The 15,635-nt window shown below is 59.2% G+C and overlaps 1 protein-coding gene across 5 annotated transcripts in view; it reads right to left on the reverse strand.

Moving 5' to 3' along the window:
• The window catches only part of LIG1 (DNA ligase 1), a 37,800-nt gene that overhangs the window by 16,210 nt on the left and 5,955 nt on the right, over nt 1-15,635 (reverse strand). For 2 of the 5 annotated variants that reach the window (XM_027037945.2, XM_053210783.1), the window contains exons 5-17: nt 13,843-13,935; nt 11,994-12,095; nt 10,973-11,092; nt 10,704-10,779; nt 7,129-7,209; nt 6,865-6,921; nt 4,017-4,189; nt 3,458-3,624; nt 3,029-3,105; nt 2,194-2,285; nt 1,904-2,003; nt 1,049-1,134; nt 189-304 (exon numbers count right to left, since the gene is read on the reverse strand). In XM_027037945.2, coding sequence (XP_026893746.2) covers nt 189-304; nt 1,049-1,134; nt 1,904-2,003; nt 2,194-2,285; nt 3,029-3,105; nt 3,458-3,624; nt 4,017-4,189; nt 6,865-6,921; nt 7,129-7,209; nt 10,704-10,779; nt 10,973-11,092; nt 11,994-12,095; nt 13,843-13,935 — 1,340 coding nt within the window. The remainder of the gene's footprint in view (nt 1-188; nt 305-1,048; nt 1,135-1,903; nt 2,004-2,193; nt 2,286-3,028; nt 3,106-3,457; nt 3,625-4,016; nt 4,190-6,864; nt 6,922-7,128; nt 7,210-10,703; nt 10,780-10,972; nt 11,093-11,993; nt 12,096-13,842; nt 13,936-15,635) is intronic. The other 3 variants (XM_053210784.1, XM_027037946.2, XM_027037948.2) reach the window with 3 other exon arrangements.

Here is a 15,635-nt window from a genome sequence, read left to right on the forward strand (position 1 = left end):
GGTCGGGAATTTTGATGGTTTAATCAAATAAAATCGGCTTTCAGATACATGGGGGAGGTGGGTGTTAACACACCTTCTACGTGAAGGTGGAAGTCTCTGGCACGAGCCGCTACGAGCTCGGGTCAAACCCCAGGCCCCGGCTCTCTGGCACTTTCCCTTCTGCCGAGGGAACGCGTCCACCCCCCTACCTGTGCCCTCTGCCCGTCGTATTTGTACTCGCAGGTGAAAGCCGCCTCCTCAAAGCGTTTCAGGACCTCGCTGACACCGCGGGTGGGGTGTGCCAGCATCGGTTTCAGGGGGACCCCTGGGAGGGGAGGAGCGAGAGTTAGGGTGCCCTGGGGGAGGGCCAACCCCGGGTCAGGGAGGGGTCTGTGGCACAGACAGCCCGTTGTGCCCCAGGGCCCATTCTCCTTTCCCACCGCGAAGAGAACACGCCCTCCCAGGGCAGGAGGGGGGCTGGCCTCCCAGCTTTGGGACATTCCCAGACTCCCTTGCAGCTAGGTAAGGCCACGTGATTAGGATGCGTGTGGTAACGATATGCGTGCCGTCTGGGTCACATCCTCACCCCTCCTCTCTCTCTCCCTCCCTCTTCTCGTTATCTAGAAATCCGAGCCATCCCTGGTGACGCACATTAGGGTGAAAATCTCTGGGAAATGAAGTGACAAGACAGAAACCTAGGTCCCCGGGGGTCCCTGGGGGCCCGTGGAGCCCAGCCACGCATCCTCCCTGATCCCTGCCTTCCTCTGGACTCTTACGGGGTGGGAAGAAGTGGCCAGACCCACTGCCTTTTGGGGGATCTCTTGTTACGGCAGATTCCCCCACGCTCCTCCTGATACAGATGGGGCCTCCAAACAAACAGATGGGCTTCAGCATGGGGAATGGGATTCAATTTTGGTGGTGATGGGAACCTACGGGTTCTCAGGGGGCCGAAGAAAGCTAAGGCTGGGAGGAAGGAGTGGGGCCCGCAGGAGGGCCGGCCCCGAGCTCCGTGGCCCCACGGCCGGCTCTGCCCAGGGAGGGGCTGCGGCCTCTCCCGAGGGCCCTGTACCTGGGCTCAGCCTGCAGAGCTCCGGGAGGTGCTCCAGGCCGTGCTCCAGCAGCACGGGGATGATCCGGTCCAGGTCGGGCACCTCGCTGGGGTGGGGGCAAGAACGAGCAGGTGTCCTTGCAGAACTCCCGCGGCCTGGAAACCCTGCTCTCTGGCCCTGAGATGCGCCGCTGTGAGCCTGTCGCCCTGTTTGTTCCCTCCCATCCCCGACTCCCCTGGCCCCAACTCTCACAGTCTCCGTCCCGATCCTCCCTCAGTGTCACCACGCATCCCTCTGTTCCCCTCGGCTTGGGCCTGTCGTCAGCCCTGTCGTCGTGAGACCAGTGGCTCTCCACCTGAGCCTCACGTAAAAGGCACTCGGGGATGGAGTAAAAAGTTCAAGGCCAGGCTCCGCCTCCGCAGATTCTGATGCGGGAGTGGGGGGCAGGGTAGAGGCGGCTGTCCTGGCCTGCGGTTCTGCAGGGTTCATGGCCGTGTGCCCGAGCGGGTGCCCCCACCCCAGGGTTTCCGTGCAGACGCTCGCGGGCCCTCCTGCCACTGTCACCGGGCAGTCACGGTCCTGCTGTGGCCAGGTCCTCCAGGCGGCCCTCCCCGGAGCCCTTGCTGTCACTCCATGCATGTGCTAACGCCCCACTGCGCGTCAGTCACAGGATCCCTCACCGTTTGCCACCTTCCTAATCTCTGTCCCCAGCCTTGTGTCCGGCCCCAGTCCTGTCTGGATCACCCACCCCGCGACGGCCACTAGCGCTTAGTAGCCACCGGCCCCTCCCACGTCGCCAGCAGCCCTCGGTGCCGAGCCTCCCGCCCCTCCAGCTCCCCATCCCCCCGCCCTCGGCCCTTGGCCCCAGATCTCACCAGAACGTCTGCTTCAGGATCATGCCCTGTTCCTCCAGCCACGTCTTCCGGGCCTCCGCTGTCCGGCCCTTCCCAGCGTCCACGACAGCCGGGGGGAAATCTAAGACCAGAGCCACCAGCGGAGGCTTTGGGATGGGCCCGACCCCTCGGCTCCCCCAGGGCGGGCGGTGCTGGAGACAAGGCTGCTAGGGAAGGAAGGGGCCCGGAAAGGAGCTGGGGCATGGACTTCGGGAAGGGAGGGCAGCCCAGGCTAACCCGAGTGCCAGGCGGAGACAGCCGCGGGGCCTCACCTTGGCCGGGGGGCGTGAGGCTCACAGCCTGGGCGAGGGCAGCCAGCACCGACTGCTCTGCCAGCCCGAGGCGTAGCCGTCCGCTCAGGGCTCTGGGGGGAGAGCAGGCGAGAGGGCTTGTCAGCACCGCCTTGCCCTCTACCCCTTGCGCCTGCCTCCTCCGATCTCCCAGAACCCTCTGGAACCCTCTTGGGACCCTCTGGAACCCTCTCCTCAAAGCCAGAACAATCTTCAGGGCTGGAAGGGACCTGAGGGGTCACACAGCCCCAGTGAACAGACAAGGAAACTGAGGCCAGCCCGTAGCAGCCATGGCCGCTGGTGTTCTCTGGGGCAGAACAAAGTGCCCCCCGGGGGCCTTTGCGGCTCACCTCAGATGCCCTCTGGGGAAGCAGTGAAGCTCGGGGAGGGCGAGCCGGGGCAGAGCGGGACACAGACTGTGATGGGCAAGGTGTCCCCACACAGGCCTCTCTCTGAGCCGGGGGTCTCGGGTGCGAGGCTTATCCTCCTTGGGCCTCCCCTCCCGCAGACCAGGCTGAGGGTAACAAGGCCTGCCCGGTAGGGCCATGGGGAGGAAGTGATGCACTGACACATGCCACACCGGGGACCCGAGAAACACCACACAATGGGGGACGACTACGGTTTTTTCACTGTCGTGGTGACCGCTTGGCTCCCGGCCCGTCCTGCACCCGCCGAGGCCACGGCAGACACGGCTAATCAATCACTGCACCTTTTACCCACGAGCCCCGAGAGGACACGAGGAAAAGAGCCGAGTGGGGACGCCCGTGGCCAGCCCCCGCTCCTGCCACCTCCTCCAGCCTCCTGGGCCCATGCCCACCTGGCGATGAATCGGGCTTCTGAGTGACGGCAGGCGACAAAGAGGCCTTTGATGACGTCCATCTTCTTGGCTGTGGACTGAGGCGGGGCAGGCCAGTGGGTGTCTGGGGCGCGGGGTGAGGACCCCGCCTCCTCCTGGCCAGCGAGCCGCCCCCACCTCTCCCGCCCGGTCGTGCTCTGACACAGCGAAGAAGGCCGCGTCCGGCTCCCCTCCGGCCCCACCTTGATTCGGCCAGGGTCTACTGTCCCGTCACATGGTAGGAACAGAGCAGGTGTCGAAGGGCAAGGGGAGACCCCCCTGCCCGTCCCGAGAGTCCCCACAAGCAGGACTGAAGCGACCCGGCCGCCAGAAGCCCCCCTGTCGCTACCCGCCCGCCGTGTCTCCAGGTCCCCAGGGGAAGGGCCCAGGGTGGCCGCCTTGCCCACTCACGGCGCTGCCGGCGAGCCCGGCGATATCTCGGAACTTGGCGAAGACCCCGGCGGCCGTGAGAGCGGGCGGGGGCAGCATGAGTCTCTGGGTGCTGCGGCTGTTCTCGGCCACCAGCCCCACGTCGCCCTTCTCGGCCGCCTCGGCCTTGACGGACTCCAGCTGCCGCCCTTGGGGTGCAGGGAGCCGGGGCTGAGGGGGCCGCACCGGGCCGCGGGTCCCCACAGGACCCACCCTGCCCCTCCCCCGCTCCCCCCATGCACACGGAGCCCCGGGGGCCCCGCCCACGTTGTTCTCCCCACATCTGCCGCTTCCCTGGGCACCTGCTCCCTCCACACCGTCTTCCCAGCCCCTCCTCCCAACCCCGCGGCCCCGCCTCCAGCCCCGCCTCCAGCTGCGGGGCCTCCCTCACCGGAACCAGCGCCCCACCAGTCTGTCCCATCCATCCGGCTCTCTTCCCCACCTCCAGAGTCCCCTCTCCCAACCCTCACGCGCTCCCCACCTCTCCCCCTTCTCCCTCTGAGCCCCCTACGCTCCAGCGGCCACCACACGCCCTGCTTACCCGTGGCCTGGGCCACCGCCTTGAGGAGGACACCGTCCCCGACGCCAAGCTCCAGGCCCTGCTGGGGCGGCCCGAGGCGGTTGAGGCTGAGGTAGAGGATGGGGAGCAGGTCTGGGGGGGACAGGGCCACCACGGAGCGCAGCAAGTTGCTCAGTGTCTCCACCATCCGGAGCCTGGGGGGGGGGGGGGGATGGGGTGTGAGCCGCTGGCAGGTTAGGGTCAAAGCTGGGGGGGTGGGGGAAGGGACCCGGGAGAGGAGAAGACAAAGGGCTTGAGCCCAGGCCCGGGCACAGCCACAGGCTGCTGGTGGGAGGGTGAGCCCGGTCCCTGCTTACGACGGAGATGGGGAGGACCATCCACAGAGGATGATGGGAGCACGGAGTGCTATCTAGGTGCCGGGGCCGCTTCCAAGCATCTGTGTGTTTCCGCTCACTGAAATCTCACGGCTCCCCCATCACACAGACGCTCCTATCACCCCCACTGCACAGATGAGGAAACTGAGGCATAGAGGTCGCCCGAGGTCACAGAGCCCGTGCGATTCAAGCCGAGAGGTGACCCGAGGCCGTCTGCTCCAGGACCCGCGCTCCCAGCCACTAAGCTGCGCTGGCTCTAGAAGCACGACCACGTTAGGGATGCCCGGGCGGCTCCGTGGGTTCAGCGTCCCATTCCTCACTTCGGCTCAGGCCATGATCTCCCGGGCTCGCGAGTTCGGTCCCCGCATCAGGCTCTGTGCAGACAGCGTGGAGCCTGCTTGGGATTCTCTCTCCCTCTCTCTCTCTCTGCACCTCCCCTGCTTGTGCTCTCTCTCTCTGTCTCCCCCTCTCAAAATAAGCTTTTAAAAAAAAACAAGTAAAAGTACGACACCTCTGTCCGTGTCACGAAGTCTGTACGAACGTGTGCACGTTCGTTAAGCGCACACCCAGGCAGCCTAACTGGACAGAGGAGTTCAGTCTATTCCCGTGGAGGAGACACCGGAGGACCACGAAGCCCGCTGAGCAGACCCCACAGACGTGACCATCACGGGCGGACCCACCAGTGGCTCCGATGCTGGCGGAACGGCTTGCCCCCCAAACTCAGGTCTACCCGGAGCCTCACGATGGGACTTTACTTGCCAGTTAGAAAATAGTGCGGTAACGATTTCAGGAGTAGAATCCTCAACTTCCTTTTTTTTTTTTTTCTTTTTTTTAAAGTTGATTTATCTTGGGAGAAAGAGAGAGTGAGAGTGGGGGACGGAGAGAGGGAGGGAGAGAGAGAGTCCTAAACAGGTGTCACACTGTCAGCAAGGAGCCCAACACGGGGCTCAAAGCCAACAAACCGTGAGATCACGACCTGAGCCGGAAGCAAGAGTCGCACGTTCACTTGACTGAGCCCCCCAGGCGCCCCGCCTGAATCAGCTCTCGAGGAAATGTCACACAGACCCAAAGTGAGACTTGTGCAAGGTCACCGGACTCGTCGAAAGTGCCACAGTGGGGAGGCTGGACCAAGAAAGACCGAGGAACGTCGAGGATAGAGACAAGGAGAAAGGGTGACCATGCACCACAGGCAGGGGTCAGGGTCAGGGCGAGGGTCCAGGGTGGGTCCCGGCCTAGCAAAGCCAACGCAAAGGGGGAAACCAGCCAGACACAAATGACGTCTGCGCGTCGCGTAACAGCCCACGCTAACGCTGACATCGCGGTCTCGGTAACCATCCCCCTGCCGGCGTAAACACGTCAATGTTAGAGAAAGCTGATCACGGGTACGTGAGGGCTCGCTGTGCCACTTCTACGATTTTTCTCGAAGTTTACAGTTATTTCTAAAGACCCTAAAAAAAAGTTGTAAAACCCTCCAACTGGGGATCATTCTAAAGACCCTAAAAAAAAGTTGTAAAACCCTCCAACTGGGGATCATGGGGACTGGACGGTCACCCACAGTCCTCCTGAACTCAGTGACTGCCAACAGCACCTCCTAAAAGTACTTACTAGGCACCTCGCTGTGCCACTCTGGCACCCCCTCCGAGCAAACCCGAGACGGATGATCTTCACTTTCCTTACGCAGAGGCCGAAGCTCAGAGAGGTCAGGCCACCCGCCCACGGTCACACAGCCAGGAAGCAGCCGGGACGGGGCCCACTCCCAGACCTGTCTGCACCCGGGGCTGGGCACTGGCTCCACTGCCCACAGGTCTGGCCTTCCTGGCCCTTCCTGCACCCTCTGGGCCCCAGAGGAGGCGCCTCCCGTGTTCACAAAGACACACGCTGAAGCACTGGGAAGAGCCTAAACACTCCGCGATGTACGAAAACGAAAGAATCCCACGGCGCAGTTAAAAGGGGTGAGACCTACTTAAAGCAACATGGAAAGATCTGGAAACAATGCTGATGGAGCATCAGGGACCAGAATGACGTGGGCCCCCTGACAACACCGATTGAATACACAGGGATGGGGGGGGTGGGCGCAGGATGGGGTGGAACAGGGACCAGGCCCAGGCAGCCCAGGGCCCCGAGGGCCCTTGCAGTGCTCACTGGGAGTGGGGTTCTCACTGTACCCAACACCCGGACCTCCTCACGGTAAGGGCGAGGAAATCAGCCGGGCTGCGGCGACTTCTCACCAAATGCAGGTAGACGGAGCTCATGTCATAGAGAGGAGGCGGTGTCCCCACCCCAGGGATCTGGGTTCTCTCCCCTACCACGTCTCGTTCTGATCAACAGAAACAGACAGAAGCACGGGGCAGGGGCCTTCCGAGCCTGGGGCCCAAGAGGCCTCGCAGCTGCTCCCAGGGCCAGGGCCATGAGAGGGAGGGAGGGTGAAGGGACCAGGCAGCAGGAGGCATCCCTCCCCCCGCCCGCCCCCCCCACAGGGGGGTCCGACAGATTACCGAGCAGAAACCTCCTCAATCTTCTCAAATGTCCGGGCCACAGCCAGGTAAGGGACCCTGGGGGAGGAAGAGAGACACGGGGCAGTGCATACAACCCACGCCGTCCATCGTCTGTCCACCTGCCTCCCCACGCTTTCCACGCTGCTGCCTGTGTCCCCTGAACGTGGACACGAGGGACGCAGTTCCCTCCAACGGAGGCCTCCAGGGAGAGGCACCCGGCGACAGGGGCGCGGGGAAGGCAGTCAGGGGCGGGAGAAGCCTCACTTCTGGCCCGGCTTCCAGCAGGCGTCGTCGACGGGATGGTAGTTGTTCTTGGCCGGGTTGTAGCCAGAGGGGTCCAGGGGTCTGTGGAGGCAAAGGGGAGATCAGACACCTGGGGCAAAGCAGAGCCGCTCCTTCAACTAACACTTTCTGGAGCACCTGCTGCGCACCCGACACCGTTCTAGGCACGAGGGCACACAAAGGAACGAAAACAAAGTTGGTGAACCTGGAGCTTCCGCTCTAGTGGGAGAGTCAGGGGCAACAAGACAAAACAAAACACAGAAGCAAACAATTTCGATATTAAGAAATATTTAAAACCAAGTGGTGGGGGGCACAGTGGGATAGAAGGTGCTAGATCTGAGGAAAAGGTGGGGAAGGAGATGTTTGGGCAGAATAACCTGAGGCGTCAGCAGACTGGGTATCGGGGAGAAGAGCACTCCAGGCAGGGGCAACAGCCAGTGCAAAGGCCCTGAGGTAGACACGCACGTGACACGTTTAAGGCATGGAAACGTGGCTGGGGGCGTGACCAGCATGATCTGGCTGCTTTTTACAGTCCATTCTAAGAGGCTAGGGACCCCTCGGGTTTCCCAACCAACGTCTCCCTTACTTTCTCTGGATGGAACAGCAGGAAAAGGGTGCCGTCTCTGGGTGCCGCAAAGTGCCAGGCACTGTGCTCAGAGCACTGCCTCTGTTCGCAATGAGCCACACTAGGGACTCTTCTAACCCTGTTTCCCGGATACTTGTAGGTGGGAGTAGCTGCAGCCGACACAGGGTCATATGACAAGCAGCACAGCCCCAGAGATGGCGTTCCAAACCTCCCCGTTCTAAATGCCTCCGGAAATGCCTCACGCTGACTCTGCTGGAGGCACTCGCGGCCAGACTGTGCAGTCAGACCCATCTGGGTTCCCGTCCCTGTTCCCTCCTCGAGCAGCCGCGTCACCCTGAGAGAGCAGTTTCCTCTCTCTGAACCATGGTGCCCTCGTCCGTACCACGGAGCTCCCAAGAGTCCCCACCATCACACGTTGTCGTGAGGGTTAAGAAATTACGGTGAAGGGGGGCTGAGCGTCTGACTTCGGCTCAGGTCATGATCTCACGGTTTGGGAGTTCGAACCCCGTCCGTCTGTGCTGACAGCTCGGAGCCTGGATCCTGCTTCGGATTCTGTGTCTCCCTCTCTCTCTGCCCCTCCCCCACTCATGCCCTGTCTCTCTCTGTCTCTCAAAAGTAAATAAATAAATGTAAAAAAAAAAAATTAAAAAAAAAAAAAGGAATTATGGTGAGGGCGCCCCCTCCTTGGTGCACTCTATGGGGAGCTTTTTAAAAAAGTTTTAGTTAATTAATTTATTTTGAGAGAGAGAGAGTGTGTGTGTGTGCGCGTGTGGGAGGGGCAGAGAGAGGGAGAGAACCCAAAGCGCAGAGCCCGATGCGGGGCTCGAACCCATGAAACGCGAGCTCACGACCTGAGCCGAAATCAAGAGTCACATACCTAACTGACGGACCGACCCAGGCGCGCCCCTGTGGGGAGCGTGTTTAAAATGGCCCGGACTCCCCAGCCTCAGGCCTGTATCTACCTCAAAACTGGGGAGGCACAAGAGGGTGGGAGAGAAGACTCGGGAATTTTTCCAGCTCTTGCGCGGACTCTGATGCACAGACGGGGCTGTGCGGCTGAGCCGGACGGGGCGTGCGTGGGGCTCCGCAGGGGAAGCATTTCCTAGGCGGTGGTCGTCCCGGTCGACCGTACTGTTCTTATGAGAGACAGCACAGCAGTTAAGAAATCCTACAGCCAGGCCGCCTGGTTCAAATCTCAGCGCGCGGGCCTCACTCCCCACCCGTGACCTACGCGAGGCACCGACGGTAAATTAATACTAAGAGGAACAATAGTAGCAGCTACAACCTGCTGAGCTTGGCAGTGGCCAGGCCCTAGCCAAATGTTTCCAACCCTCGGGAAGAAACTGGCACAGAAAGGCTAAGGCGCTTCCCCAAGGTCACACAGCTGGCCGAGGAGGAGCTGGGGCTTCTCACCACTCCACGATACCGTCCTGCCTTCAGGCCTCACCTTCCTCGTCTGTGAAATGGGGATACCGACAGAACCTATGCACAGTGACCGCTGGATGAAAGCGAGCGCGGTCACCGGTATGTCCCCATTTCCGAGGTGAGAAAAACTGGACGTCCCGAACGTTTGTCTGTCTCCTGGAGGCAGCCATCGGAGATGGACGAGTAATCAGGCTTGGAATGGAGTCGGAAGAATGATCTCGGTATCACGTGAAATAGGTAACAGGACGGGGGCGCCAGGGTGGCTCAGTCGGTGAACAGTCCGACTCTTGGTTTCGGCTCAGGTCAGGAGCTCACGGTTCGTGGGCTCGAGCCCCTGCATCTGGCACCACGCAGAGCCTGCTTGGGATTCTGTTTCCCTCTCTCCATGCCCCTCCCCCGCCCCCACGCACATGCTTTCTCTCTCTCAAAATAAACTTTAGGAAAGACAAAACCGGCCAGGATACGAAGCCTTGTAGGCAGCAGGCCACCGATTTCGTCAGAGAAACTTTTTTCTGGACGCATAAGCACACGCACGTACCCAGAAGGCCAGACGGGCCAGAACTGAGGAGGAGCACGCCCAGGATTCAGGGGGACCCAAGTCCTAGGCCCGGCCCTACCCCCGTCTTCCTGCGTGACCCAGGGAAGCTAACGCAGCCTCTCTGGGCTAATGGTTCCAATGCCTGTAAAATGGCTAAAATGCCCTCTTCTGCCACAAGAGTGCTGCAAGATGAAGGACAACAGCGTAAAAGGAACCTTTAGAGCTCTACCCGACGCACGGTAGGTGTTCAAGACGAGCCGGCGGTTCCCACAGCGATGTCGCGTGCTGAAACGGTGCCCTTTACTCCCGCCAACAACGTCTCAACTGGGGCACAAAACTGCTGGTAAGCCTCCCCAAAACATTTTTATGGGAACGGTCCACCGGACGGAGCCTGCGTGGCTCCGTCAGTTGAGCGCCCGACTCCTGACTTGCGCCCGGGTCGTGATGTCGCACTTTGGGCGATCGAGCCCCCATCCGGCTCTGCGTTGGCAAGCGCGGAGCCTGCCTGGGATTCTCTCTCTCCCTCTGTCTCTGCCCCTCCCTTGGTCGTGCACGCCCGTGCGTGCGCTCTCTCAAAATCGACAAATAAACTTTAAAAAAAAAAAAAAAAAAAGAAGAATTAACTGTAATCACAGCTTTTCAAAAAATTCTTTGCGTGTTTTTTTTATTTTATTTTTGAGAGAGAGAAAGGGTGCAAGCGGGGAGGGGCAGAGAGAGAGAGAGGGAGACACAGCATCGGAAGCGGGCTCCAGGCTCCGAGCTGTCAGCGCAGAGCCCGACGCGGGGCTCGAACCCACGGACTGCGAGATGGTGACGCGAGCCAAAGTCGGACGCCCAAACCGGCAGAGCCCTCCAGGCCCTACCGTAATCACAGATTTTTAAAGCTAAAAGAACTTTTGGTGATTATCGGTCTCGTCTTTACAGGGATAAAATCAAGAGAATTCGGACCCACTGTGCTACTCCCTTTAATGCCCTGTCCTCGCTACTCGACAGTCGATATCAACTCACCCTTTGGCCTCCTCCTTTCTAGGGGCGCCAGGTCCCTCTTCTTTCCCTTCTTTCTTGGTCGCCGGCTTCCGAGGGGCTGGGAATGAAGTCAGGAAACTGTGGGCCCTTCCTCCTGAGAGCCCCCACTGCCCAACTCCTCTTGGCCCATCAGGCCAGGAGAGAGGGGTCAGGCCTTCCGTAGGGCAGGGGTAGGGCAGGGCGTGCTCCGGAGAAAGGCCCACCGGCCTCCTCCCCGCGCGGCTGGGAGCTGATGGGCGGGAGACACTCACCGAAGAAACTGCTGACCGTCTTGGGAGCTCTGGGGGGAGGCTTAGCCTGGTCCCCCTCCCGTGCTTCCTGCTTTCCGGCCACCTCAGGCTCTGAGGTGCTGTCTGTTGGGGGCTCGGCTGCTAAAGCGAGACACAGGGTCAGTTGGAGACGCCAACATCCAACCCGAAACTTCATTTGTAACCCCAGGTCATTCTGACGCCCCAAGTGGAAAACAGCCCCCGTTCTGCCCCTTTTCTCTCCGCGCATAAGTTTTGAGCCTCTTGGGCCTGAAGCTTTTGCGTCAAGTACTAAGGGTTCCGCTCAGCATCTGGCCTGAAACTGGAGACGTTATGCGAACGGCGGTAAAAAGAAATCTCAGCACGATTAGAAGAAAACACTCCTGCTTCTCCTGCCGTTGCAGCAAATCGGATGCGATTTGTATCCTCAAAATGCGCCCATGGTGTCCTTTCTCACACAGGAGTCTCACGGACACCCAGCTGTGGGCTTGTGGTCTGGCCTGTGAGGGTAACTATACTGTCTAACTTCCTAAATTCCCACTCAGTGAGCAGCACTTAGTACCTGTGATTTCGCAGAGATACAAACATCTTATTGGAGGACGCCCAGCTCTTTTTTCTTTACCCACACACACAGGGGGGAGATTATAACCATAAGAACGGTAATAAAACCTACGACTCCCCTAGAATTTGCATCTTTTTTTATGTTTATTCATATTTGAAAGACAGAGCACGAGCAGGGGTGGGGCGGAGAAACAGGGGGACACAGAATCCAACGCAGGCTCCAGGCTCTGAGCCGTCAACACAGAGCCCGACACGGGGCTCGAACTCACGAACCGCGAGATCGCGACCTGAGCCGAAGTCGGACGTTCAACCGACCGAGCCACCCAGGCGCCCCTCCTAGAATCTGCATGTAAACAACACATTTGAGGAGCTATGTCGTGTTGAAAATTAACTGGCCTCCGAAGACATCCGACCCAAAGCCAGAGAGCCAGGGCGGGCTGGAGGCAGAGGACTGGAAACTCACGGGAGGTCTCTAAGTGCTCAGCGGGCGTCGTGGGCCGGTCCCCTTCTGCCTCCTCCTTTTGGGCCAATTCAGGCTCTGTGAGGCTTTCTGTTGCGGTCTCTGCTTTGGATAACAGACAGAAAAGTCAGATGGCAAAAAAGAATCACTCTGACTCCCCCAAGGACATTTCAAGTCCCGAGACGGTCAGCCCCCGGCTATTCCTGTGTGCCAGTCAAGCACATCTGTAAAGTCATAGGAGATGTGACAGTCCGTTCTTGGTCAGCCCCAAGCACGGCAGGACCCCCAACACAATCCAAACCCTGTGTTCCTTTGCCTGGGCAACCAGACCTGGACACAAACAGCCAGTACCGTCTTAGCAACTTTTAGAATTATTCACCGCAAGATACAACCAGAAAGAGTCCCAAACGCATGTGATAACCTGATATGGGTAAAAAGTAAAAATTTTTTAAACTGATGGGGCGCCTGGGTGGCTCAGTCGGTTGAGCGACCGACTTCGGCTCAGGTCACGATCTCACGGTTTGCGAGTTTGAGCCCCGTGTCGGGCTCCGCGCCGACAGCTCAGAGCCTGGAGTCTGCTTTGGATTCTGGGTCTCCCTCTCTCTGACCCTCCCCTGTTCATGCTCTGTCTCTGTCTCAGAAATAAATGAACATAAAAAAAAAAAAAAAGCATGTGAACTTGAGAAAAATGTGCCTTAGTATCAACAAGCTACCTGCCCTCCGGTGACCCCACGCACTAACGCTGGCTAAAAACGCACAATTCACACTACGAATGGATACCGACTAAAAATGGCCAACAGGAAGTCATGTGTGCCCGGGGAAGTTGAGCCTAACAAACACTGGCAGTGGCAAAGGCTATAACTGGTAGAATCTCACACGGGCCCCCAAATGACCAATGGATCAGATCTTTATGGTGGCATTCCCCCCCCCCATTTCATATGCACAGAGCTGCAAGTCCCCCCCCCACCACCACAAGGTAGGATGGTTTAAGGTTCCAAGGGGAAACGGCGACATCTGGTGGACACTTCAGGAACTACTAGCTCGAGGTATCAGATTCCAGTATCATTTGACCTCTATCCTTGGAGTTCCTGCATTACCTTTCTGCAAAGCTGGGCTTTCATTGGTGGCCGTGGTAAAAAAAACAAACAAACAAAAAAAAAAAAACAAAACCAACAACAACAAAAAAAACAAAAAACTTTGCACAAAAATCAATGTGGAACAGGAAACCAGGGGGGCAGTCTTCAATCGGATTCCACAGTTTGAGAAATTGTGCGGAGGCCAGGAGACATCCTATTTAGTCACTGATGGTGACTAAGGACGGACCAAAAAAATAACTGCTTTCCCTTTCGATGTGCGCGCACCATTTTCTCCAACGCCCAGGTTTCTAGAACATGAACAGTCGTCTGGACGTAACTACTTAACGGACAGAGCCACTGAGGTCGTGGCCTGGTTGGGGGGGGGGGCGGGTGGGGCCGAAAAAAAAAATCACTGAGACACTAAGGGCGCTGTGAGAGGCTGGGGATCTCTGCTTCTTGATAAAATCTCTCAGGAAAAAGACGTGATAGGAAACGATTTTCCATCAAAACAAACAAAAGATAAAAATGGGCCAAACTGTGTACGAATTAACACTAAACTGAAGAGGCCCAAGGAATGGATTTCAAAACGCTCTCACAACAGCGACGCCTAGGCTGGGGGTGGGGGGGTCGGGTTCTGACGGCCACATCTGGATCCAGGGACACAGGCATCAAATCGGGGATCCTAACACCCTGTCCCATCGGAGAGGCCCCCACCCTTCCAGATTCCTGCCATATACACACTCTCTCCCTCTCTCTCCCTCATCCTGGTGACTCACCTTCTTCCTTCTTCCTCTTTGCCTCTCTGTCCTCATCCTTGCTCTGTTCTTCCAGGATATCTTGAATCGGCCGTTTAGGAAGCTGCTTCCGAGCTGGGAAGGCAAAGCGCACGGTAGGGCTGACCTCGCTGGCCTGTCTGCCCCCCTCCCCAGTGAGCTCAGGCCCATCGGTGATGAGGGCCCCTGGAGAAGTCTCTGGGACCGCCCCCCCTTCTGCCCTGAGGCGGGCCTCATCCTTCAAGCTGTGCTGCCTCCTGGCTGTGTGACCCGGAGCAAGTTACTTAATTTCTCTGTGCCTCGCTCGTCCGCCTGTGCAGAGTGAAAACAACCCCCAAAAGTTAGTGACGCGGTGATGCGCTCGGCTCAGGACCCAGGGAGGACTCTAGTAGACCCCCTCAGTGCCCTGCCTGCACCCCTAAGACCTGACCATCAGTGCGTGTCCCGGATGGCTCTTCCGGGGCCTCAGACGTCTGCAAGAGGCCAGGAAGCAACGGGTCCCGCGACGGGCCCTCGCTAGTGACTCCCGTAAACCAAAGGAGCCACCATGAACGCCCATCTTCTCCAGGCTGGGCCGCCTTCCCTGAATCCCTCACGGTCTGCGTTCTCTGTGCTTCCCAAAACAAACGACTCGCATTTGCACTCTTGTTCTGGAACTTCTGAGGCCGCTTCTAGAAGACCCCAAGCGGATGCTCAAGCGCGGTGAGGAATTCACCGAAAAGGCAACTGCAGTCTTTTTTATCGCCATCTGTCACCTTCTCCCCGGCCTCCTGGACCCGGTGGCTCCTGCGCGTGGCCGCAGAGGGACCTGCTCTCAGCCGTGGCAGGCACGGTCCTCCTCCTTGCTCAGAAAGCCGCCCGTGTCTCCCCACCAGCCAGCCATTGAAGGATAGAGTCTTTGGATGTGGGCCCCTGTCCTACCTCACCTCTCTCCGGCTGACCTTCTAACTCCTCCCACGCCACATAACCCTTTCTCCGCCCCCCCCCCCCCGCCCCCGCACTGCTGCTGTTCCCAGACACGCCACGCTGTGTCACAACTCCGGGCCCTGGCACGTGCTGCTGCTCGGTGGCCTTCTGGGGCAAAGTTCAGAGGTCATTACCTCTAAAAAGAATTCTCCAACCCCCCTCCCCCCAACCCAGGGCCGATCTCAGCGTCAGCCCTGAGCCACTCAGCTGTGTCATCATGACCCCCCCCGCCCCCCGCTCCCGCAGCCCTCCGGTGGCGCCCCAGCACCCCCAGGACGGGCCCCGGGCCCCTGGCCCAGCACGTGCGGGCCTCCGCGAGCCAGCCCCGCTCTCCTGTCTCCCCGCACACTGCCTTCAAGGTCTCCCTGCTCCCTGAAGTGCGTTTCATTCTCCAGAAACATTCCAGGGTGTGCGATCCCCGGAGCGCCCTCCCGAGGCCTCGAGGCCTCCGTACAGGCTGCTCTTGGCCGCATGGCGCAGTCAGCACCAATCCCTTTCCAAGGCTCAGCTCAAGGTCTCACTCCCCCCGCGCTGGCTCAGTTCTGAGCTCCCACGTACGTACAGTGCCCTATTCCCACCGCTATTGTTTTTCTTTTTTTTTTTCGTTAAAAAAAAAAATTGGTGGGGCGCCTGGGTGGCGCAGTCGGTTAAGCGTCCGACTTCAGCCAGGTCACGATCTCGCGGTCCGTGAGTTCGAGCCCCGCGTCGGGCTCTGGGCGGATGGCTCGGAGCCTGGAGCCTGTTTCCGATTCTGTGTTTCCCTCTCTCTCTACCCCTCCCCTGTTCATGCTCTGTCTCCCTCTGTCCTAAAAATAAGTAAACGTTAAAAA

Source organism: Acinonyx jubatus, chromosome E2 (assembly GCF_027475565.1).
Source record: "Acinonyx jubatus isolate Ajub_Pintada_27869175 chromosome E2, VMU_Ajub_asm_v1.0, whole genome shotgun sequence".
In the NCBI taxonomy this organism is placed as follows: Eukaryota; Metazoa; Chordata; class Mammalia; order Carnivora; family Felidae; genus Acinonyx; species Acinonyx jubatus.